This window comes from Gadus macrocephalus, chromosome 8 (assembly GCF_031168955.1).
Source record: "Gadus macrocephalus chromosome 8, ASM3116895v1".
NCBI lineage: Eukaryota > Metazoa > Chordata > Actinopteri > Gadiformes > Gadidae > Gadus > Gadus macrocephalus.
The window spans coordinates 12,352,328-12,377,287 of NC_082389.1; the positions used below are offsets into that span (position 1 = coordinate 12,352,328).

The 24,960-nt window shown below is 48.0% G+C and overlaps 1 protein-coding gene and 1 long non-coding RNA gene across 2 annotated transcripts in view; both read right to left on the minus strand.

The window, feature by feature from the left end:
• zswim5 (zinc finger, SWIM-type containing 5) overlaps positions 1-24,667 on the minus strand; it is a 47,253-nt gene extending 22,586 nt beyond the window's left edge. The window contains exon 1 of the mRNA XM_060059062.1: positions 24,001-24,667. Within this exon, the coding sequence (XP_059915045.1) occupies positions 24,001-24,532 (532 nt within the window). The 5' untranslated portion in view covers positions 24,533-24,667. The remainder of the gene's footprint in view (positions 1-24,000) is intronic.
• On the minus strand, positions 3,670-10,042 carry LOC132463120 (uncharacterized). The gene is made up of 3 exons (XR_009526969.1): positions 9,540-10,042; positions 4,852-9,062; positions 3,670-4,377 (listed from the first exon to the last, which is right to left on the minus strand). It is a non-coding gene; the product is annotated as an uncharacterized LOC132463120 (long non-coding RNA).
• Positions 24,668-24,960: the final 293 nt, after the last annotated feature.

A 24,960-nucleotide genomic window follows, 5' to 3' on the forward strand; every position in this document is an offset into this window, starting at 1 on the left:
TTCAGTTGGTAGAAAGTGTTGTGCGCAGCCGCATGTGGCCAGGACTCACAAAAGACAAACGCAACAAGAAAGAAAAAAAGAAAACGTTTCAGCAAAATTTAAAACCCTGAAGTTTCGACTCTGGCATTGGGATGAGATTGTGTCACGGTTAGCCATTACTGCAAACCTTTATAATATTGTATAATATTATATAAAACTAATGTATTCTGTATATTGAAGTCGTTTTATGGTTTTTGTTGTCTTTGTTCGGAGGATCCTGAGGTGCCGTTTCAATACAACGTATTCTAAGTCCCTAGCACTGCATGCTAACTGGCCAACAACATAGACACACTATCTAGCAATGGTTCCTTATTGGGTAGCGATGAGCGCCAAGCACATACAGCAACTAGCAATGTATGCAAACTGTGTGATTAATGGATAGCAAAGCAAAGTACACCATCTGTCTAGCAACAGAGGCAAACAGTGCATTTTCCTGCATACTGGCTTGCAACATATGCTAACTGGTTAGAAACGTGGGGTTGCTATCACAAACGCATTGCAATAACGGAGGGGACAGAGTGTAATTTCCGTTCCAAGTCTTTGTCGTCAGTGGCTAAGTGTTGACAGGGTAAGGTTTCCATGACGACATGGCAGAGGTGTCACCAAAGTTTTGGCAGCTGTATTCCTGGTGGCTAAGCTGAGAGATTAATGTGGAGCGATGGCGTACTAATCTGTGGATCGAGGAAGAGAAGAGAGTGAGAGAGCGAGAGATGCGTCTCCATGTGAGCGTCACCAAACCTTGAGAATTAGGGACCTCCAAGAGATGTCCCAACTCATGCAGACACACACACACACACACACACCTGGAGATCATCCGGGTGTGTTTGTGTGTCCGTCCGTCTGTGTGTGTGTGTTCGTCCATGTGTGTCTGTCCGTCCGTGTCTGTGTGTGTGTGTTTGCAATGCATGCGTCTTGTTTAACCTTTCGTCTCCGTCTTCTCCACTGCCATTAATCATCAATTGTCCATCCCTCCCTCCAGCCAAGGCCCTCCAGACAGCAGCCAGGCCTCTGCCTTTGGGCTTGAGTTATCTCATCTACTAATGTCGTCGTGGAACTCATAGGATCAACCATCTGCCCCTGAGCACGCTGCCGTGGTCGGCAACCCATGCTCCTCTTTTTGTCTGTGTGTGTTTGTGTCTCTGTGTGTGTGTGTGTGTCTCTGTGCGTGTGTCAGCGTGTCTGTTTGTGCGTCAGCAAGCTTGGCCATGTGTGTGTCCGCAAGCTTGTGTGTGTGTGTACACACTGTGAATGTTTGTTCTTCAACTACACCGTGGACTGCAGGGCGAGATAAGTATGCATTTAAGAGGATTAAATTGCATTTCACAACTGACAAATATAAAATGGCTTCATTTGTAGCGTGGGAGTCTGTGTGAACAGAAAGGAGGTAGATGAGAAGGAATAAAAGGAGCGTGGGAAAAGAAAAACTACTGATCATTGTCCTCCAAACACACACAGTTTTCGACTTGTATTTTGTCTGCAACGTTCAGACACACACCACAGGATGTCAACGATAACGACGGCGTTAGTTGTGCATCTGAGGATTGTTTCGATTTCACTGTAGAGCTTTAAGCGGGAGAGACTGTGATCGGTGCTTAATAAAGCCACAGCAGAGCATCTTAAAACCCTCTTTAAAATGATCTCAACCGTCTGCGCTGAGGTAACATGGCCGCTCTCGTTGCAAAGGTGACTGGGCACATCAAATTTTGTAGAAAAATACGTAACTAGGTTTACGTACGTACGCGCGCGCGTGTGTGTGTGTGTTTGTAAACACACATTTAACATTACAATTTTTGCATTTACCTCACATATGATGTTTTGCTAGCTTTAGCCTCTATTGCTAAACAAATGAGCATAGCTCCATTAAAGGCTAACCTTATTTGACCAAAATGACCAACTCTAATGCTAGTTACAAGCCCTTGAACACACCCAATACTAATGCTGAATACAACAGATTGATCTCAAATGCTAACTTAATAAGACGGCCACAGCCAATGATAGCTCCAAGATCCTGAACACATGATCCAATGCTAACGTTACAGGACCCAGCCAAATATTGCTAATGCTAGCTACAAGACCATGAACACAACAAACAAATGTTAATGCTAAATAAAAGGCCTTGAAGAACAGATCCAATGCTAATCCAAGGACCGATAAAACCATGGCTTGTGCTACAAAATGGGCGGTTTGGACAATATCAAAGATTGGCCCATTAGCGGTTACTATGGTAACGAGCCGGTCGCCCTCATAGATACTTGTGAACGGGAGGAAACGACACAATTAACACAAAGAACTTGGGTTGGTGGGTGTGTGCATTAGAACGTTTGAAGCTTGAAAATGTGGGTGCGTGTGTCAGTTGAACCAGTACGATCAGCTCTTAAATGACAAGCAATGTTTTCAATCATCATTGAAAACGACAAAAAAAAAACAACACCGCTAGTTGCAAACCCAGAGGTGTCAGAACTATGAGGGCGGTAACCTTAGCTTCTTGTTAGATGATCGCCACGACAACGTGTTAATCACCAAGCAACCCCGACCCTCCCCCAGTACACCCAAATCCCAACCCGCCCCCTGACCAATCATGCATGAAACATGAATAATGAAATGTACTAATGAAAACAGCTTGAACACCAATCTACAGAAGACACACATTTTTCTTCTCACACACACACACAATTTATCCATTAGCTGGAAAGCAATAGCAGATTAGATTTTTTTTTTATACATATTGCTCAAGAATGAACACACACACACACACACACACACACACACACACACACACACACACACACACACACACACACACACACACACACACACACACACACACACACACACACACACACACACACACACACACACACACACACACACACACACTTCTGGTTGACTATCTAGCTCTCATCAAGCCAGACGGCCATATGGGGACAGGGGACATGCTAGGGGGGAAGGAGGGGGGTTGTGTGTGATTGTGTGAGTGTATGCATAAGACCCCCTCCCGTAATACTACACTAGCACAAAGGATGCATGCATGGCCAAGCCAGCTTTGTGCTGCATGCATTATGACACACACGCACAGACACACACACAGTAACACACACAAACCGCCCCAAGGTGTGTTCAGCTGCCTTCAGCTCCGATCAGCTGAAGGGGAACACTGTCAGGGGGTCTCTCTCTCTCTCTCTCTGCCTCTCCATGTCTCTCTCTCAAGAGCTCCTATTACTTACTAGCTCCGCCCACAAGCAACAGTACACTGCTGTGCTGACACACACACACACACACACACACACACACACACACACACACACACACACACACACACACACACACACACAGGGGCGTGATGCGCGTTGGAAGCCTTAATCTGTGCGTGACCTGCTTCTTGTCACCCCTACCTCTCCCCCGGAACCCCCCCAGCCCCCCCCAAAACACACATCCCCTTTCCCCACCCTCTTCCACTGCCAGGGGCCTTGAGGCAGGGGCCTCGCCTGCCATTGTTAGCCCACAAAGGGTGAGCGGGGGGCGGGCAGGCCGGCACAGTGCAGACTAGGCCTGGTGGACCCTTGTGATGGGGGGGGGGGGGGCATCGGCAGAAGCTCGCTGGGAGAAGATACTTTATAAAATAGGAAGATAGAGAAATAAAAAGATGAGCAAAAAAAGAATAGGTCAAAGCGAAATAATGAAAAGTCATTCAGAGACTTTTGAGTAATACGCAGAACTTTTGCCTTGACCCAAGACATGGCCCAACCGGAGGCCCCGTTGATGGGGGCAGACAAGGGTTAACCTCAGAACGGTAACCTGTTGGGACACCAACGATTAACCAAACTCTGTCACACAAGGAAACAAACTGCACATAATGCAAAACACACACACCTAACAAATTCAACTCAGAGATAAGCCCAACTGTTTTCTGCGGACACACACACACACACACACACACACACACACACACACACACACACACACACACACACACACACACACACACACACACACACACACACACACACACACGATGTCAACTGGTGTGTGCACACAGAGGCGTGTCGCAGGCAAGCACAGAAGTCAATGAGGGGTGAGGCGATGATCCAATGGTGTTTCAGACGTACACACACACACACACACACACAAAAGAAGCAGGCTTGTAAACAACAATGCTATCTGGCAGGGGCTTCTAGTGCTAGACACCAATGTGTGACACACATTCTCCCTCTCTCTTTCTCTCTCCCTCCCCGTCTCTCAAACATTTTAGACTTAATTCCATGTGCTTCCATTACTTAGTGGTTGTGGGACACAGCAATTGGTAAGGTGATGGGTGACCAACAAACGCACAGCGTGTCACTACTTGGAACTAGGGATGCAAATTATCGAGTAATTCATTAATCGATAGTTGTTTCATCTTATCGATCGATGATCGATTAATTGATAAGCGGCAATTCTTCTGAGAAGCTGAATTTCCTTCTGAATGTGACACATTTAGGTGGTAATTCAACAAAGTCGTTTAGTTGTTGTACTTTAAAATACTTCCACATATTTTGTCGTCATTAACCAACTTAAAGTGGCTCCATACTGCACTCCGTTTTACCCTCTTCATCGTGTCAGTGTCCCGCTTTTCGTTTGTCTTGTCCTGCTTCGCTTGTGTTCCCGCTTGTGTTCCCGCGTGTGCGTCAAGTACGTCTGGCGTCAAGCGCGCCCTCACGTGGACGGTTGGGGAATTACGGGTTAAAAATGCGATTAATTGCAAGTAATTTATTTTAATCGAGTAATCTCTTATCGACAATTAATCGATAATCGATTAATTGTTTGCATCCCTACTTGGAACCCAGGGCGAGGTCACCGATTGGTCCCACACTGGCATGTCCTTAGCACGACAATGAGGCAGCAAGTGTTCCACACACACACACACACACACACACACACACACACACACACACACACACACACACACACACACACACACACACACACACACACACACACACACACACACACACACACACACACACACACACACACACACACACGATGCTATCATACCATGACCCTATATCAGGTGTTTTCACCTTAGGCGAAGGTTCACATCAAGCTAACTATGAGCAAGAGTGCCATGCTAACGCAGGTATCCAAAAGCCTCTTATGAACGCCTCCGTCACCTCTCCACCTAAAGCCCCTTCAGGCGGCTCTCTGGCACCTTCAACGTTTAACTAGCCAACAGCAAACGCCACTCAGGCTAAACAAGGGCTAAACATGCTGAGAAGCCAAGCTAAACACAAACAGAAAAGTCACAGCCATCCCCCGCAGGTGCGTGCTATGCTAACTTAGCTGAGCCCCCGGCGACACTTCAACGTGACAACAAGGCCTTTTGTTAAGCACACACACACTTGGGAACCCGGTCGTCAAGAGAATGGGATGCAAAACAGGCACGAGGCAGAGCACAGGGGCCGCCCGACGAATGCGGTGGAACACCAAAAACCAGATGCACAACAGTGTCTGTGTTGCCGTCAGCTCGAACCGTGAACCACCAACCCCGTTGGCCTCAGAATTCACAGCCTCTAAAGGAAACGGGCGGTCAGGTGGACGGGCCGTTTCAGAGGTTAGATGATCGCGTCGGGATTGAAGCCGCCCACCTGTAGGCTCCCTTGAGCAGGACGCCCCCTCAGCCACTACCTGCTCATTAGCCACACGTCGCTCACCACGCGCTCATCGTTAGCCATACCGGACAAAAGCATCTGCTAAAGCCCCTCAATAGGAGCGGACCATATCTGTGCCCCCAGCTGCAGCAGAACAATGTGCCCAGGGGTGAGCAAGTCCAACCAGCTCAGACAAGAGACAGAGTCTTTTCTCTCCCCCACTCCCTCTGCTCTCCTCCATGGCTGCGTCTGAATACTGTTATTATCCCTATAGCCTGCACAACAGTAGTCATTGTATGGTTACTGTATGCAAACAGCTTAGTGGCTGTCCGAGTGACTCAGCTCCCCATTCGATGCACAGATCGCTCGCCGGAGCCCTGGAGGTGTAGGCGTATGCATTGTACAGTGTGTGTGTGTGTGTGTGTGTGTGTGTGTGTGTGTGTGTGTGTGTGTGTGTGTGTGTGTGTGTGTGTGTGTGTGTGTGTGTGTGTGTGTGTGTGTGTGTGTGTGTGTGTGTAATGTATCTATGTGTATGTGTGTGCGTATGTGTGTGATGTACACAGTGTGTGTGTGAGTCCTCTGGGTTATGCAAGCTGGGACAGTGTAAGGCTACGGCCAAATACACAAACGTACTGAGGAGGAATGCATGTTTGAACGGGTGAATCATGAGTATTACTAATCCCCTGTCTGTTATCAATCCCACGCAACAGTGTGTGTATGTGCGTGTGCGTGTGTTGAAGTGGGCGCCGCGTTTGGCACACCGTACCGCGGCGTTGGTCGTCGGGCGGGTTTCAGTCCCGGAAGGAAGAGTACCCCCGCTAGCATGGATGGGTCAGGCCCAGAGAGATCACAATCTCGCGACAGTGTTGCGGAAAATAAATACAAAATCAGCCTGTGGATGGGAGGAAGGAACAAACGCTGGCTGAGTCCGATAGCCACCGCCACACCTTCAGATAGGAAGCTGTTTCCTAGTGCAACGGTTTAGCAGGCTACTGGTCGAAAATGTAAGGGGTTGTGGTGACGGAAGGTAGGGGTGTGTGTGTGTGTGTGTGTGTGTGTGTGTGTGTGTGTGTGTGTGTGTGTGTGTGTGTGTGTGTGTGTGTGTGTGTGTGTGTGTGTGTGTGTGTGTGTGTGTGTGTGTGTGTGTGTGTGTGTGTGTGTGTGCAAAAGGAATGACTAAAGGCCCCAAGGCTTCACATCCAGTAAGGAGAGATGACGTGTTTGTGTGTGTGTGTGTGTGTGTGTGTGTGTGTGTCTGACTTACAAGTGCACAGCCCCATCAGATAATGAGAGACACAGAGACAGAGAGAGAGTGAGTGAGTGAGTGAGTGAGCGAGAGAGCGAGAGAGCGAGAGAGAGAGAGAGAGAGAGAGAGAGGGAGAGCCTCCTTACTCAGCAGGAGCTGTCTGCCAAGGCAAGAGTCAGTCAGGGGGCGAGCGTGTGTGTCTGTGTGTGTGTGTGTTAGAGTAGAGTGTGTGTGTGTGTGTGTGTGTGAGTGTGTTCAAAATGTAGGGGAGACCATGGCCACGTGCCAAATGCAACGACCCGCCGAGCTGGCAGGGCACAGGGTGTGTGTGCGTGCGTGTGTGCATGTGTGTGTGAGGACGTGTGTGTGTGTCGGAATGCTAGTCGTCACATTCCAGGGACGCATGTTGCCCACATCTCCACGGCAACAACAGAGGAGTATACCGGCCTCATCGAAAAGAGAAGGGAGAAGAATAGGGGGAGGGAGAGAGAGCGAGAGTGGGTGGGCAGAGGGAGAGAAAGAAAGAAAGTGATAGGTAGAGACACAAAGTCCCAAGAGTTAACTAAAGTAAAATAACTCAAGTGTAAAGTCAGTAGAAACACGACGACTTAAAAAAGATGGACTTAGAGAACTTCTTAGACAGAAACGCCATATTTGATGCGGTCTTCAACAGACAAAATTCCTGATGGATGGAGAGCGCCAGGCCGAGAGCGAGCCCATTTCAACTGAATTACATCACCGGGCTGATCCTTGACATTACACTCAACAGCTATATTTAAATATTATTAATATTGATTCAGTGACCGTTGGGAATCCCTGCTACCGCAGCGTTTCACCATTGCCAGGAAAAGTAAACTTCCAACACTTTGAACCGTTCATTTAAGGCGAAAAGAGTTTCGTAAGATTCCGAAAGGTGAAATGTTAGCGTGTGATCTCAGTCGGCAGCAACGGCAAGTTCTTTGACCGACATGTCAGGCGTCAAGGCTTCCCGAATCATGGAAATCAGCTGGAGAGGGACATGGAATATGGGGCTTGCCTTGGACCAATAAAATCAGCCCCTTTGCTCATACCTAGCCTGGCTCCGCCCGCCCGCCTAAGTACCTCCGCTCAATTTTGATTTCCCTACTTGGTCTTGGTCTGAGGTATGTTAGTTGGTTTTCTCCTTCCAAATTTTCTGCGTCCAATCAGCGAACAGAGGGAGTGGCTGGAAACAATGACGTCAAAGTCAGCTCTCGTTGACAGACATCTTCACGCACGGTGTTTGGTTTGTTTACAGCCTGCGCGCAAAGTGATTCCCGGCCAAATGTTAGCAATTGGTTATGGCAGATCCAGAGTGGCACTGGGCAGATCCAATAGCTTTAAACTTCAACAGACACCCGCCTTCAAGTGAGTTAACGTTTGTCAATTTAGTAGGTCCAGACTCTCTGTGCAAATGAAATGAAGTACGCGAGTTTAGTAGGACCAGGCTAGCTCATACCAGGGAGGGGCCAGAGTTTGTAATTGATAGAGAGAGATAGCTAGACACACAGAGAGAGAAAGAGAGTGTCTTTGCATAGTGTATCTGTGACGTTTTTTTTTTTTCCTTGGTGGCAAGTAGTGCACACACACACACCCCCACCCCCACCCCCACCCCCACACACACACAGGTCTGGCTTGGTTGTCCCTCCACCTCTCTAAGTGCCTCTCCCCCTCTCGCTTTCCATCTCCCCCTTCTCCCTTAGTGGATGCATGGATAAGTAATCCTGTTATCTTGGTCCGAAGACAGAGATGAATGAGTGAATGGATAAATGAAGGAAGAACAAGGACAGCAGAGGAGACACTTCTTGTTAAGCACGTCCCCTTGCACCACTCACACGACAACCCCACATCTATATCGATCCAATGCCTTTCCCCACATCCATTTAGAAGATTTGAGGATACAAATGTACGAGTTACTAATATGTATGTTGCGTGGTACGTCGTACACATCTAAAATCATAGAGGGCATTTTTGAACGCCAGTCTTACACCACCGTTGAAACGCTTTACCAACACGTGTGCACCCAGCCTGAACACATAGCAGCAATGTCGTCCAACAATGTTTCCAAACTAGTTTAGCTGCAGAGGAAGAGAGAGCCACCATTGTTCCTCAGCCATGGGCACACAGTGCACCTGCCCATAGACATCTTATAGATAGACGGAGCATTGGCTGCTGGGACGCGAGAAATACGGCCGCCATCTTGGAGTGGTCAACCGGGAGCAGCAACAGCAGCAGAAACAGGATGCCGGGCTGTTGTTCAGCGTATTCCTGCTCAAATCGGCGGACAATCCATAATAGGAATCGGGGGATTACTTTTCACAAGCAAGATTTAACATTACCGTACTATTGGTATAATTAGTATTGAATAATAAAACACGGCAAACCATGTGGCCTTTATCATAGCTACACGTATGACAAAAAAACAGATGAAAATCTGTGGTATTCAGTGAGGTATGATTAATTAAATGCGCTGACAGTTCATTGCTCCAGCCAAACGGATTGCACTGAGTGGAGCGGATGACCACTCCAAGATGGCGGCCCCGCGTCTCGTCAGCGCCAGTAGGCGGTAGCATTCGATGCTACGTCTATCATATAAGATGTCTATGCACCTGCCCTGCATGCTAACTCCCGTGGTCTGACCCGGCAGCATGCTGCCAAGACAAATACAGCAGGCTCCGCCCCCGCTCTTGGTTTGATTGACACCTCAGAGCCCCAATGGGGTAGGGGGGAGGAGGTTTTTGCTCTTCTAGCGACAGGGGGGTGGGGATTTATTCTTAATCAATGACTAATGCCGACACACAAACAACCCAGACACAACCTTCCAAACACACATCTTCTCATACACCTTCCTCTGCAGATAACCCATTTCACAAGCGGGCACACCCACACCCACACCCACACACACACCCACACACACACACAGCAGGTTGATCCATCAGATATGCTAATGAGGTATGTTACCTGAGCAAACAGCCTCCAGGGGAGACTGCTAACTCCTAATTGGGAGGGGAGCTCGTTAATATATGAAAGAAAGAAAAAAAAAACAGGAGAGCAGGGGAGCGAGAGAAAGAGAACACTGCAGTTATATGGGGAACAAAGTAGGAGGGGACAGAGGATGACTCTTGTTTTACTGTTTCATCAAAGCAGAGCACACACACACAGTCCCAAAGTGCACTGCAGCATATCAGTCGGTGGACCCATTTCGATGTTAGTGTGTGTGTGTGTGTGTGTGTGTGTGTGTGTGTGTGTGTGTGTGTGTGTGTGTGTGTGTGTGTGTGTGTGTGTGTGTGTGTGTGTGTGTGTGTGTGTGTGTGTGTGTGTGTTGTTCTAGAACACTCACACCCTGTCTGAATAAAAATACCTTTCTTCTTCGACACCAAAGAAAACACGCACACATACACAGGCCTACTTTAGAAGCCACATGGGAGAACACTATGATTTGGGCAGGGAACACACTGAGAAAACTTCTCTGCTGTGCCAAAACTTAAATTCCATAATAGCTTGATTTGTAAAGGACAGACATTTAGCTGACATTACAGCCCAGCCGTTGAAATGCATGATGTATGTGGCTGCGTATGTATGTATGTATGTATGTATGTATGTATGTATGTATGTATGTATGTATGTATGTATGTATGTATGTATGTATGTATGTATGTATGTATGTATGTATGTAAAAATAAAACCTGTTCTTGCATCTTGGACATGTGTGTCAATGTGCGTGTAAATTACAAAGCCCATTGACTGTCTTACAACAATAAGAGCTTGGATATTGGGTTCTGTTGCCCGAGGGACATTTATTGTGGTGACGCCAGAACACAGGCGAACTGGCCGTATCTGGGATTCTCTGGTTGATACACACACCAGCGTTCACCCGCATGTGCATGTTGATGACATCAAGATCCAGTTTGCCACTTTCTTGTCTCACAAACACTCCCTAGCACTGCTTTGAACTCACTGGATGTGTCAGGGAGGTCTGACACACACACACGCACACGCACACACAATAATGGGGAGACGGCTATCTCAGTCTGAGGACCTGTCTAACAGACAAAGAATATGGGGAAAGTCCCCCTTCTATCTCCAGAAGCTTCATGATATAACCTTACTTAGAATTCTGATTGACCTAGAGGCACAAAGAGATAAAGAGAAAGAGGGTGACACGAAGACATACAAAGATCAAGTGAGAGGGAATGGATAAGATACAGAAACAGAAAAAGAGATAGACATTAAGAGAGTCATACAACAATAAATGGGGAAAAAGTTAAAACGCAGAAGACAGGGAACTAGCACACGAAACGGCACGTCGCTCCAGTTTCATCAGCAAATCATCGCTCAGCACTTTGCTAAGCCTGTTAGCACACAAAGATAGTACGCCTTGCATAAAGCTACACTGGGTTTTACATTTGTCCTTAAGACAATAGTCCTGGTCGTCCCACTACAGACTCCAACCGTCACAAACACAGACAAACTCTTCACACACAAACGCACTGCAGACATCGCTAGTTTTTAGGTTCCTGACGAGAAAACACATGTTAGCTTAACGTTGCCGCGGCGCTAGCCCTGTGCGTCCGCCGGAGAGATGACTCTCTCTCTCTTGCTAGCAGCGGTATTGGGTATCAAACACATTCTTTAGGCCTCTGCTCACTGCTGGGCCTGTACCTCTGAAGCGCTGTCTATTCAGCTGTCCAGAATCTGTCCACACACACACACACACACACACACACACACACACACACACACACACACACACACACACACACACACACACACACACACACACACACACACACACACACACACACACACACACACACACACACACACACACACACACACACACACAGGCACACACAGGCACACAGGCACACAGGCACACAGGCTTAGCTACGGTGAGTCAGCACTTAGGGTGAGTGCAGCACAAAGTGGCATGCATAGCAACACGCTATCTCTGCTCTTTGCTTGCCTCTGAGAAGAGACATCGGACAGTTTTTTGGGGGGTTTAGTGTTGGTGATTTGCCGTTTAATAACTGCACTCTACGCTCCAAAACAGCTCAGTAATAATCAGCCCCGGGAACCATAATAAAGAGCACACAGAGAAAGTGTTTCACATGTCGTTGACTTGAAGAAACAAAACTCCAACACTCAAGGGAGTTTTCTTCTCCACGATCCCAGTGTTTATAAAGTACACAGTGAAAAAAAGAACAGTATTTGAGGGGTTGGGCCATTACACACAGGTACAATGTGTGTTCTGCTTAGGAACGTGATTATACTTGCGCATATGATCGCAAAGTATGCGCTTTTCTTCTTAGTCTATGTGCTTTGTTGATCTGTAATTCTAGCTGCCGCCTTACTTATTCCCCATGAAAGACACCCTGTTGGACAGAGGCGGGCAAAACAATGGCTCACAAGCAGGAGTGGATGGGAGAGGGGGAGGGATAGGTAAGGGGCGAGAGAGGGAGGGAAAAAGAAGAGAGACAGAGGGAGAGGGACGGACAATTGGGGGGGGAAGGACTGATCATAGTCATTAGGTATCCCCCCACCGTGACACACAGGCACGCACACACGCACGCACGCGAGCACGCCTTAGGGTCTTGCTAACCACTGGCTTCCAACAGATATGCTCTTTGTGAGTGTTAAAAAAAAGAAAAAGCTGTGCCATTCTCCGCCGTAGCGAGAGGCAGGACGTGCGGTGGTTAAATACCCTGGGAACCCCCTGGAGCCGTCCCACCGTGGGTCGGTTACCACACTCACTCACTCTCCCCCTGTGTGGGTCGCGGTCGGGGTGTTTTAGGAGTTTATCGCTGCACGCTATGAATGCGCTTGCTGGTCCCAGGTGGACCGAAATGAAGGGCATGATATTAAATAAGGTTGGAGAAGCCACCTTTATCTAGAAATCTCTTTGGTGAACAGAAATGTGTCCAGCGTCACCCCCGGCAATGTTGAGTCCTCGGTCATCACTGTCAACGCCCCACACACACACACACACACACACACACACACACACACACACACACACACACACACACACACACACACACACACACACACACACACACACACACACACACACACACACACACACACACACACACACACACACTAGCTCTTTAATATCAACCTCAGGTCTTGAGAGAGAGACACAGAGGACATAAAGGACAAATTTAGTCTAACAGTCTACAATGCATTAGAGGGAGAGAGAGAAGGAGAGAGAGAATGAGTCCAATCAAAGAAAATTATCTAGACGGACCGCCTCCCAATTACAGCCCCCCTCGCCCAAACCCCTTCCCTCTCCCAGCCAGTCCTCCGTCCAACTCTCCCTATTGGTTGAGGGCCGACGAGTGCTCCCTTGTGTTTGGTTAGTTGAGGTAGGGGGTGGGGGCAGGGGTCTTTTGTTCTCTTCCTGTCTCCGTAGAGAATAGAGGCGGTAATGGCCGCAGGTACTATTAGTCTGAATTACTTTCTTTAACAAGGGTAACGAGGACGGGAGGAAGACAGAGAGAAAACGAGAGGCAAGAGAAAAAATAAGAGCCGACCGTCGAGGAGAACAGAGGAGAAAGGGGAGCAGAGACAAAGTGAAACAAACAGATAAGAAGTGTCAATGAGACTAAAATACCAAGCCCACCAATGAGGAGAGGACGCGTGGAGAGGGCGGGCCTGGTGAGAGGTGACAGTACTGTTCATGCCAGCGGAGAGATGTGATAAGATAAGGCTTTATAATTGCTCTTTTTATCCTGGCTGCTTTTAATCCTTTTGTTACCCTGGCTGCCCCCCCACCCCCTCCCCACCTCAAACGATAACACAGCAACACTTTGAACACTGATTTCACGCAGACGTACACACTCACGTTTCCTTTCTTGCTGTTGTAGCAGAAAAAAGTGCTTATCGTGACACACACACACACACACACACACACACACACACACACACACACACACACACACACACACACACACACACACACACACACACACACACACACACACACACACACACACACACACACACACACACACACACACACACACACGAAATTTAACTCGAAAAATTCACTCGATATTGGGAAATATGCAGATTGCTGCTAGTCGAGATTTTTCCAGTGAGGGGGGTTGGAACTCTGCACTTTCAATGTGATTTCCCAATTAAGTATGCCTTTGATAATGCTGTTGATACAAAAGTTTGCACGTAGGACTCCTGCATTTTAAACAGTGCACTGTATCTATTGGACTATAATGAATAAGCTATACTCAGTCACTGGTCTTTCTGAAGACAGACCTCAGAAAGCAGACTATAGCATGTTTAAATCTCCATTATACTTTGAATTTTCCTCTCCTGCGGGTGTGTATGTGCGGGTAAGTCCTTCCTGCTGGTGCTTCCTTGGACCCCAAACTCCATCAATGGGCCGTGAGCCTTAAGTACACACACCCCACTAGTCCTAGATTGACCACGCCACCACAGGGCAGCTAATCCTGTTACAGCGTGTCACCTACTAGACTCCCGCTATTCATGGCCACACACACACACACACACACACACACACACACACACACACACACACACACACACACACACACACACACACACACACACACACACACACACACACACACACACACACACACACACACACACACACACTATCTCCAGAATGGGTTTAGGCTGTAGGTAAGAACCCTTCACTCGACAACCTGGCCCAAGTCCCACCCCTTTCTTTTAGTCAATCCAGAGGACGAGGACGCTGGAGGTGATGTCAGCGAGTTCTATCGGCTTATTCCCAAACACACAACACTGTGTTTGTGAATAAACTGCAGTGTGTGTGTGCGTGTCTGTCCTCAGTTACCCAGTGAGACGATGTTAATAGTGTGTGTGTGTGTGTGTGTGTGTGTGTGTGTGTGTGTGTGTGTGTGTGTGTGTGTGTGTGTGTGTACCATGGCTTACTGAGCGATGACCACATTAATCTTGTGGAGTTAGTGAGTGAGTGTCCTCTTTTGCCCCATGCGTGTGACAATGCATGCTGCACTGACTACAATCAATTGAATTGCATTCCTCTATTTGTGCCCTCATGAGCATCCCGTCGTAACTTTACTCCAGGCCTTGAAGCTTTAGTTTAGCAGAAACACAGCGTAGGGTAAACGTGACAACACACAGAATGACAGGGGGTCAAATATATGAGTTAGTGAGTGAGATAGAAAAGTTAAGGATAAAACATCCCGTGACTTTCACACATAAACAAGAATTCACATTTGTTATACACCCACACAGATGTTGACACAGGCGTCTATAACCTGTGCAAGTGTGTATATCAGATTGTGTGTTTGTGTGTTAACGCGGGTGGATAAATTGGGGTTGTCCGAGTGACATGGCACAATAGGTTAACAAGTGGGTCAGTGGGGATCTGAAGTGGGTTCTCAACACAGAGGGCGGCAAAATAAAGCAAAACAGAGGGAGAAGATTGCTTATTTCCCGACCAATTGACCAATCACACTCCAATACATGGACTACCCCCCCACCTGCAAGGACCCCTCAAGAGGCCAGCGCGCACCCTCGTGTCTCCAAGGAGATGGGCCACAGCCGCTATTTAAATCCAAATGACCTGCGGTGAAAACGTCAGGTTCTGCTCCCCCTCAGGGTTCTAACCAACAGAGCCGGGACCAAAAAGGTACGGAGAAGGACCCATTCACGGCTGATAGTGAGGATGAATGAACCGGGTACCATCAGGCCTCGCTCGTCTCTTGGAGGAGAGGGAACTGTATAGGTGTTGCAAGACCACAGGAATGATCCATATAAAATGGATCAGCCTACTCGCTAATCTTTTGTATTTATTTACTACAAACAAAGATGTTCCACTTACATGCATGAAACGAACAACATGCTGGTGCCATATATAAAAGCGTGCGCGTCAGCCATTAGCTTATACTAGCACGGATCTGAGGCTACTTATGAGAACGCAGGGCTGGGCTCCAACGGTGTAGAAATATTTAAAGGTCAAATCTGAACTAACAGCCAAGGAGATTTCAATAGAAACACTCACTGATTCATAGTTCGGCTCTTTCCCATCCCCCCCATTTCCCTATTTATCCTCCCCTCTCAATTTATTCCCTTTTATCTCCCCATTTCCAGTTCCTTTTATTTCCTCTCTACCCTCTTCCTTCCTTCTTTCTTTCCCATCCCTCTCTACCTCTTCCTCTCTACCCCCGTCTTCCCTTACTTCCTTCCTCATCCCCTCCTTTCCTTTACTTCCCTTCTCTCCCTTCCTCATCCTCTCTCTCTCTGTCCCCCTCTCTCTAAGCTCACATAGACAATCACAGGACTCTAATTCCCTTGATTGATTGATTTATTCTTAGCCCCTCCCCCCCCCCCCCCCCCTCTCTCATGGTTAATTGGCTCCATTGCCTCTGGGACGTGAGCGCGAGCTGATCCATACGTGAAGCGCTAGGCTGCCACGGTGGAGGGGGCGGGGACAATTAGAAGTTGAATTAGCAAAGGATCAGGAAGCCTATGGGGGAAGAGAAAAATCGTAGAGATGACACACACACACACACACACACACACACACACACACACACACACACACACACACACACACACACACACACACACACACACACACACACACACACACACACACACACACACACACACACACACACACACAGAGAGGCCTGCGCTTGAGTGAGTTCTATTCAAGCCAGCGAGCGATGGATGGGCCGGTGGAGAGGAGCCGTGTTTAAAAGCAGAGGGCCAGGTTGTTTGAAGAATGCTATTCTCAGAGGCCGCTCAAAGGAAAAGTTTCCCTCTTTGTGGTGGTGGGTGGGGAGGGCTGTATGAGTCTCCGTCATCCTCCACTGTAGGAGGAAGCCGGCGGGGCGAGGAAGGTGATTGGTTTGGCTGGTTTCAGGTTCAGCTCCAAAAATGTTCACCAATGTAAAATAATAAGGTTGGACCCTATTTATATATTTTCTATCATTATCGGGCCGTCCACGTCCTTCCATTTCTCTAGGCTTGCCCATCTCATGATGTGTAATATCTGCCAATATGTAGACAATATAGCCTAAGCCGACTGTATAACCCAAAGCAAGATGGCCGAGTCGATGTGAAACTGTAGCAACCGTCGCTTCTCTTCCTAAGAAAACATATTTTTTTGTTTGTGTCTTTCTCCCTCTTTGTAAATGAGTTAGTCTAACCACGTTTGTTGTGGCCAACCCCCCCGCTGGGCCCCATCGTAGCCATGGCCATGGGGGGGGGGGGGGGGGGGGGGATCTGGTCTCTGATTGAGGTGTGTCATCAGACAATGATGTCATCACATAATCCCATTTCATTGGATGAGCAGAGGTCTGCTGTAATGAGAACAGCAACACAAAAAAAGTAATAATGGAATAATACACATTGGGTTGTTCATTCGCTGTCTGGCGAATGAACAACCATTATTTTATTCAGCCTTCAACAAAATAATAAGTGTGTGTTTTCCTCGAATCATGAATGTTATAGCGGGGGGGGAGAAAGAGTAGTATGCTGTTTTGGTGTAAGAGCAAACGTCCATTTGCAGCCCGTGTGCAGCAGTGAAACAGGACTCTGCTGGCATCAGAGAGCCGTCTGGTGTCATTACTCTCCTGCACGGCCAGTCTGGACGCCTGGCTGCGGCACAAAAAAAAGCCTTTTCCATTTCATGTGATGAGGCTAGAAAATGGCTCTGACCTACACAAATGGCATGATTTGTCTCCATTTTGCATGTCAACCCCCCCACCCCCTCCCGTTCCCCCTGCCTCCCAATCCTATCCCTTTTCTCCCTCTTTTCCTGTCTTTCTCCTCTCCCTATCCACTCATCCAACATTTGTTAGGCAATTACAACCAAACGAGGACATAATAGGGCTGTCTGCCCAAGCTCTCTCTTTTAAGTGGGCCGGCTCTCCCTCCCTCCCTCCCTTTATCCCTCTCCCTTTCTCCCTCTGACACATACACAGGGGATAGACATGGACAAATGTGTGAACACACACACACACACACACACACACACACACACACACACACACACACACACACACACACACACACACACACACACACACACACACACACACACACACACACACACACCCACCCACCTTATTTAGGAGAGACTGGGTGTACGGGTAGCCGTTAGCCTAGCGACTAGCCGCTTAGCTAGTTTAGTCAGTCCTCTAGCTTGTGCGACAGTGGTTGAAGACTATGCTTTTGCTCCTGCATTCAACAGAGACAGGATTCTGGAAGATAAGGGGTTCCTAGTGCTCTCCCCGGCAAACAAAAGCGGTAACACCATCATGTCCGATTCATAATTCTTCGTGTAAACCGCTCACACACACACACACACACACACACAAACACACAGGTGCCTGTTCCTTTGATGAACGTGACAACAAAGCGCACGCCCTCCCGTCTGTTGTCAGAGCTCATAAGACTCACTTGATGATCCTTTCCCCTGATTTCCCGCGTTTGGAGTGGAGGAGCCGCCATGAAATTAATTACCTTGATTAAATATTGTCCGTCTGGATGCGCCACGAAAAGGAAGCGGAAGACAGACGGAGCGTGTGTTTCTGTGTGTTCTGGTGGCAAAATAAATGTACTGCGTGTTGCGCCCCCCCCTCCCCCCCCCCCCCCCCCCCCCCCTGAAAGCTGGAGAGAAGAGTGACAGACGGACAGCGGGAGTAAAAGGCGGACGGACAGACACTACTCATCGGAGGGATTAACACAGGTTTTAAGAATCATACCCTAATGCATTGTGCATTATTTACCAAAATGGGACTCAAGAGTGGCCATCTTGGTTCTAAACATTAGCCGTGTGTCTTGGCTTTAGTGTCTGCCCCCCCCCCTCCTCCACAGCTAAAGTTTGGAACCAAGATGGCCGCTGGAGTTGGAGAAGGCCCACAGTGTTCCACTTAACTTGAAGCCACGGCCTGCACTCATAAAAGACTAAAGAATGTGCAAACTATTCAGACTCTTGACACGTCGCATTCACAACATTAGGCAGACTTTAATGAGGCCCGGCGCTACAAACCGACCGACTAATTCAAAGTCAAACACCAGCCGAGCCAGAATGGCCCCACCGAGCCTTCAGAAAAAAGCGTCCGCCCCCAGCTTACCGGACGCTGATTGGTGTAAACTCAGAAGTTGGTCAGCCCTAAGAGGTCCAATCAATACCCCTCACACACAGGGGTGAAAATGTTCAGTGTGTGCTGCGGGTGTTCGTGGACGGCATCATCACAGACTCAAGAAGGAGGATTCCACACAGCAGAAATCCTTTTTGGTCTAAAATGGCGTGGGAGGGGCAGGAATCAAATCGAACAGTGATCCTTTTACAAATGTTTCTACTGGTAAAGGGCTGGGGAAGAGACAGAGATAGAGACACATAGAGAGACAGATAGATAATGAGAGAGAGCGAGAGAGACCTTGAAAGAGAGAGAGAGCGAGAGAGACCTTGAAAGAGAGAGAGAGAGATAGACATACATTGAAAGAGAGAGACCGACAGATATTGAAAGAGAGACGGAGAGTGAGGAAGAGAGTGAGTGAGTGAGTGAGGAAAGAGAAGGACAGGGTGGAACAGACAGACAAGACAGCTGGAAGGGACGGACCAACAAAAGAGCGGGAAGAAGAGACGACAACAACTTGAGGAGGAGCGACTTGAGCGGGACTTGAGCGAATGGCCGGACACTTCTTTGGCACGCAGGTGGAGTGGGAGCCGATGTCACATGACCACCTCAGCCCTTGCTCGGTGATGTGACATCATACCAGCCTCACCGCAAAACACCCTCTCTAATTCCCTATCGAGCCACTGTCTGTCTTTTGAGGAGGGGGGTGAACGGGTAATCGATTGCGTGCACACACATTGCACAAGGAAACCGTATGACACACACACACACACACACACACACACGATTGGATAACATTCACGTTTGACGGTGCAGTCAACCAAACTGAATCAAAAAATGTATTCCACCCTCATGCCCCCCCCAGGCTTCATTCGACTTAGAAATGGCCCCCATAAACTAAGAGGCCCCTTTACTTTGAAAATATCAAATGAAAGATTTTTCTTTCATTTGAAAGTGGGGAGGGAGGTGAACATCCAGTCACTGAACGCTATGCCTGAATTGCTAAAATAATATTAATTTCAAGTGGCCATATATTCAAAATGGCCTCACATCAGGGGCCCATTATTGCTTCATCCAACACCAGGTTGGGGAGAAGGGAGGGAAGGAGGAGGCGAGCTCAAGCAAACGCTAAATCAAGACGACACTTGTGTCTGCAGATTATCACACACACACACACACACACACACACACACACACACACACACACACACACACACACACACACACACACACACACACACACACACACACACACACACACACACACACACACACACACACACACACACACACACACACACACACACACACACGGTTTTCTACAGCTGAGTAACAAAGCATGTCTCCATAATCCCAACGCTTGACTCAAGGCTAAAACACAATCCCTCCTCCCCCACCCTGTTTCTGAAGACTTTATTCAGCTTTGGCAGGGGAAGGGTGGGGCTATATGTGGGGGTGTGTGCGGGCATGTGTGTGTGTTTTGGGAACGGGTGGAGGGGTGTGCTGGGGGCTCCACAAACGAACCCAGGACACACTTAGCGTTGATTATTCTAATTATGACTGGGAGCGCCGGCTAGATTAGGAATAAACGCACGGACCAATGAGCTGCTGATGAGCGCCTGTCACGCCAAGGTCCTGCCGCGTTAGCGCTAACCAGGCCTGACAGTCTCTCACTCACACACACACACACACACACACACACACACACACACACACACACACACACACACACACACACACACACACACACACACACACACACACACACACACACACACACACACACACACACACACACACACACACACACGGTGTGGGGTGGTGTGTGTGATGACTACTTCCAGGAATACTTGTGTCCATTCCATAACAAACTCCGTTCCAGACCGGTAGTTTGTTGCTTTCGGTTTCGGCTTGTTTGTTCGTATAAAAACAAACAAAGCAACTTTCTATTCTGTGGGTGTAAAATCTCAGAGAGGATAAGAATATTTAGCATTGCAACGTTTGCGGTTCACCATCGCACACAGATCTTTGGGAATGTACTAGTAGGGGACATTGTCGGAAAACAGAGCTGGATCAGACTAATTAACAGGGTGGAATTCACCACATTGGGCCGGAACCATACAGTTAATGGATACATATGATGCCCAATTCGGTGGGGGTTTGGGGGAGCAACCTTAAGTCTAGCTATGCTAAGTCTACACAGACATAAACTCTGCTTGACCCCCGGACTCCAAATTCACCAAAGGCAGCCGTGTAGAAAATCCCCCCCATTAGCAAGTCACCTGAGCCAACTAATGGCTAATGTTTTGGTGCCAGCGCAGTCTGAAGATAAGAACTTCGATGTTTATGAGTAAACTCAAAGATTAAAATCCAGATATTACCCAGTCAACGTTAGATTTGCTATACCTGCTGTGTCCGATGTTTTGGAAGTTTGACAAATGAAAATGTGTGCATGTTGGTGTTTATTAATTAATCGTTATTATTTCTGGCTTTTAATTAAACACTTCCATGCTACCTTTAGCCCTGTCGCTACTTCCACCGCCGCCGGTGCCTTTTTGGGGTCGGCCACATGTGCAAGCTAGCCGGAGTCGACCATAATCTACCTTGCCACTGTTGTATGACCACCCCTCCCAAAATAAGCCAAAGCCAAAAACAAAAATAACGGCGCTATGTACTTAGGGCTGATTATGATTATGTAATTGTATGTAAATGGTAATGTCAACAGTGGTGAAATTACAGTGTCGGTGGTAAAGTGTACGTAGATGACTATTTTTGTGCGCACAGTTGGTAACCCCCTTGTGAAAATGCTAGCAGGTGCAGGATTCTCGAGCCGTTTATTTATTAATTACGACTGGAGATTGGTGACCGGTGAGTCATCGAGCAGAGGCTTTCACCGTAACCGGTTTCTTCAGGTTGTCTGCAGTGAAAACCCCTGTGGCACACACAAGGGTGCACTAAAAACCCTATCTTGTTTCTGGCTCTGGGCTATTTGGTAGTCTCTTGACAGACAGACAAACCTGTGTGTTGGACTGACCTTGAAGGGGGGGGGGGGGTCACAGGCAAGGCAGGTATGACTGGGGATGCAGGTGCAACTGCTATGGGGGCATAACCTTTAAGTTGAAGCAGGCCTACTTCTGTCAATCTACTTTTACTATCACCATATATCCCTGTGCTAAAGTCACTCCACATCAATGTAATTTGAACTAGGCAAACAAGATGAAGGATAATAAAGAAGTTGCCTTCAAATACATGTTCAGTGTTATCACCCAAAGCAGCTTAACCTGGCCAGGTGTGCCATGCCCATAAAAAGGGAAATTCATAGTAACTTTAACAACCATGATCACCTGGTGATCTCGTTTATATTACTTTACTGAAAGTAGGCAGCGCCTACTTTCATATAGATTAAAATACCCATTTGGAGTACATTCCAAAACTCCAAAATCTGTCAAACAGGCCTACTGACATCCAAACATCCACCGATGCATTTGCAGAAACCATAAAGGGTAGGACGTGGTAAAAGTTATCAGATGACAAACCCAACCATCCCCTCAAACCCCCAGTTCATCTAACATTACAATTCTCACAATCACAAAGCAAACTTAAAGTATAAACTGCGAGGCTATCACGTGCAGTTTCTCGTGCGTCTTGGAGCAACTTGAAACCACAGACAAGCTCCACCGATCTCACCATATGGCCCCGGTGAAAAAAAAAAAAACGCGCTGTCGGACAAAAAGTGTTTTTGTGGAAGATAAGCCCCTTCCTAATTGTGCTGGTTCGTTTTCATTAGAATGAACACAGATGAAATGGAGAATTTGAACGGATGCGGGGCTTTTTGCGAAATGGTCCTTTGTTTGAAAATAGACCACAGTGGTGCCTTTTCACCGATGATTGCCTCGGTGGAAACGCGAGACGCGTATCGATCATTTGAACTGGAAGGCTATTGTACTGCGAAAGACAAGAGAGGCTGTAAAACACTTCGTTTCCGAGCACAAATACGACCACTTTGTACATATCACAAGTAGCATTTTGGGGGGGGGGGGTGTAGTGGACCAGAACATAAAAAACGCTGGCGTCACATGCGCGGTTTATTATACACGCCAGTCATTATTTTCCACGCTGGTGGCTCCGGGTTCTTTGTCCTGTCCGAGTGCATCAAATAAACAAAAGCTACGCGTTTTTTGGATCAAGACGGATTAACATCGAGATTAATCGTAATAAGATGACCAATAACAGTCTTTGTTCTTAATCTAAACCCACATAAACCGATGGAAAATTCATTAAAACAGACTTCTGCGACGAGTAATTGAGGAAAAACGGACGCTATTCCGCTTGGTCTATTGTATACGCGTCTGTCAACCCCTCCATCCCCCCTTCCCAGCGCCGCTCCAGTCATCGACGAGCAGCCGATGGAAAGAGGAAAAGTGCTGATAGTTGCCAACCCACACACACCTTCTCCGGGGTTAACAACCCAATGTTAAGCGACTCCATACTGCGTCGTATGACCATAAAGTGACACTTCAACCCCAAAAGAAAGGCTCGGTAAAATGCTAACTGGGACAGGGCTACGCTGTAATGATCAGCCACAATACACAAGCCGACTGGCTGCCCTTTAATTTTTAAACAGCTGCTGCTAAAAGCTACGCGTTATCCTCGCTTCCCTTTTTACCAATCTGGCAACCTCCGAAATTGAGAGCTAAAACTGAAACAAAAATAAAAACAAAATGTTATGTTTCGTTGTCCCTATAGCGCTGATAAACTATGTATGGGTCGATATTTAGTTCAGACTGAGAAAAACCGTGGTAAGCAGACTTTCCACGCGGGTGCACAAAACTTCCAATCAATCACACCCCCCACCCCCCTAACCCCAACACACCGACAGTTGAATGCGATCCAAAGTGTGACTCAATTCGCTTCATCCGGCCATTTGGCACAAACTATTTTTACTTACCGACTTGCAAAACGTTCTCCACACAGCCTGTCTCCAGTAGCCTGATACCCCGGCGGAAGGGGAGTCCGTCCCCCGTCCCCACCACTCCGGCTACGGCGCTAGACGTGGTGCCAGCGGCAGAGGCTCCGCCGCCGCCGCCACCACCACCAGCGCTGGTAGAAGATCCAGACCCAGCGGCCCCAGCTCCTGTAGCCGCCGACGGCCCCTCCTCGCCGGCGACTCGACATTGAAACGAAGAGTACATACATATTTCCTTTTCGTTGCGAGGAAAAGACCAGTACACGATACGACGTTGAACGGGCTCCGGGATCCGTTCGAAGCGCTCCTCCACTCTCTCAAAGGCCCATTTCTCCGCCACTGCCTTCGCGGCGCAATCCAAAAGGGATTCCGGTGAGCGGTACCGAGAGTTCGCAAATCCGCTACCATGGCCGGGCCCCGGCCCGGGACCACGGGGTGCTGGGCGGAAGCAGGGTCGCTTGCTAGCCGGGGGTAGGGAGAGGTGAGGCGGCAGCTCTCTGCGTCCGTCCGCCATGGCGAGCCGATAAACACTGAGTGTGTCGAAGCACGGGCAACCGAGCAGCCACAGGAAACACACACACAACTCGCGCTCTCTCACACATACACACACACGGAGAGGGGGAAGGAGGCGGCTGCGGCGGGTGTCCTGTGTGTGTGTGTGTGTGTGTGTGTGTGTGTGTACGGTGGGGGGGTTACTACGTCACTAAACCATACAATAACAGAACACTCCCCAATCAGCCGCGGCCGATAGGTCTTCCTAGACAGGTTTGACTTCAGGTTTTCATTTTTTTTTGTTTTTTGTTTTTATAAAGCTGATTATTATCCGGCCAAAGACAACTTCTCAAATGGGAAAAGGATACATCTCGACTCGCAGTGATCAATAACACACGTCATTCCTCCTTTGAACACGCCATATCTTGAACCCTATTCTTTCTCATTCTT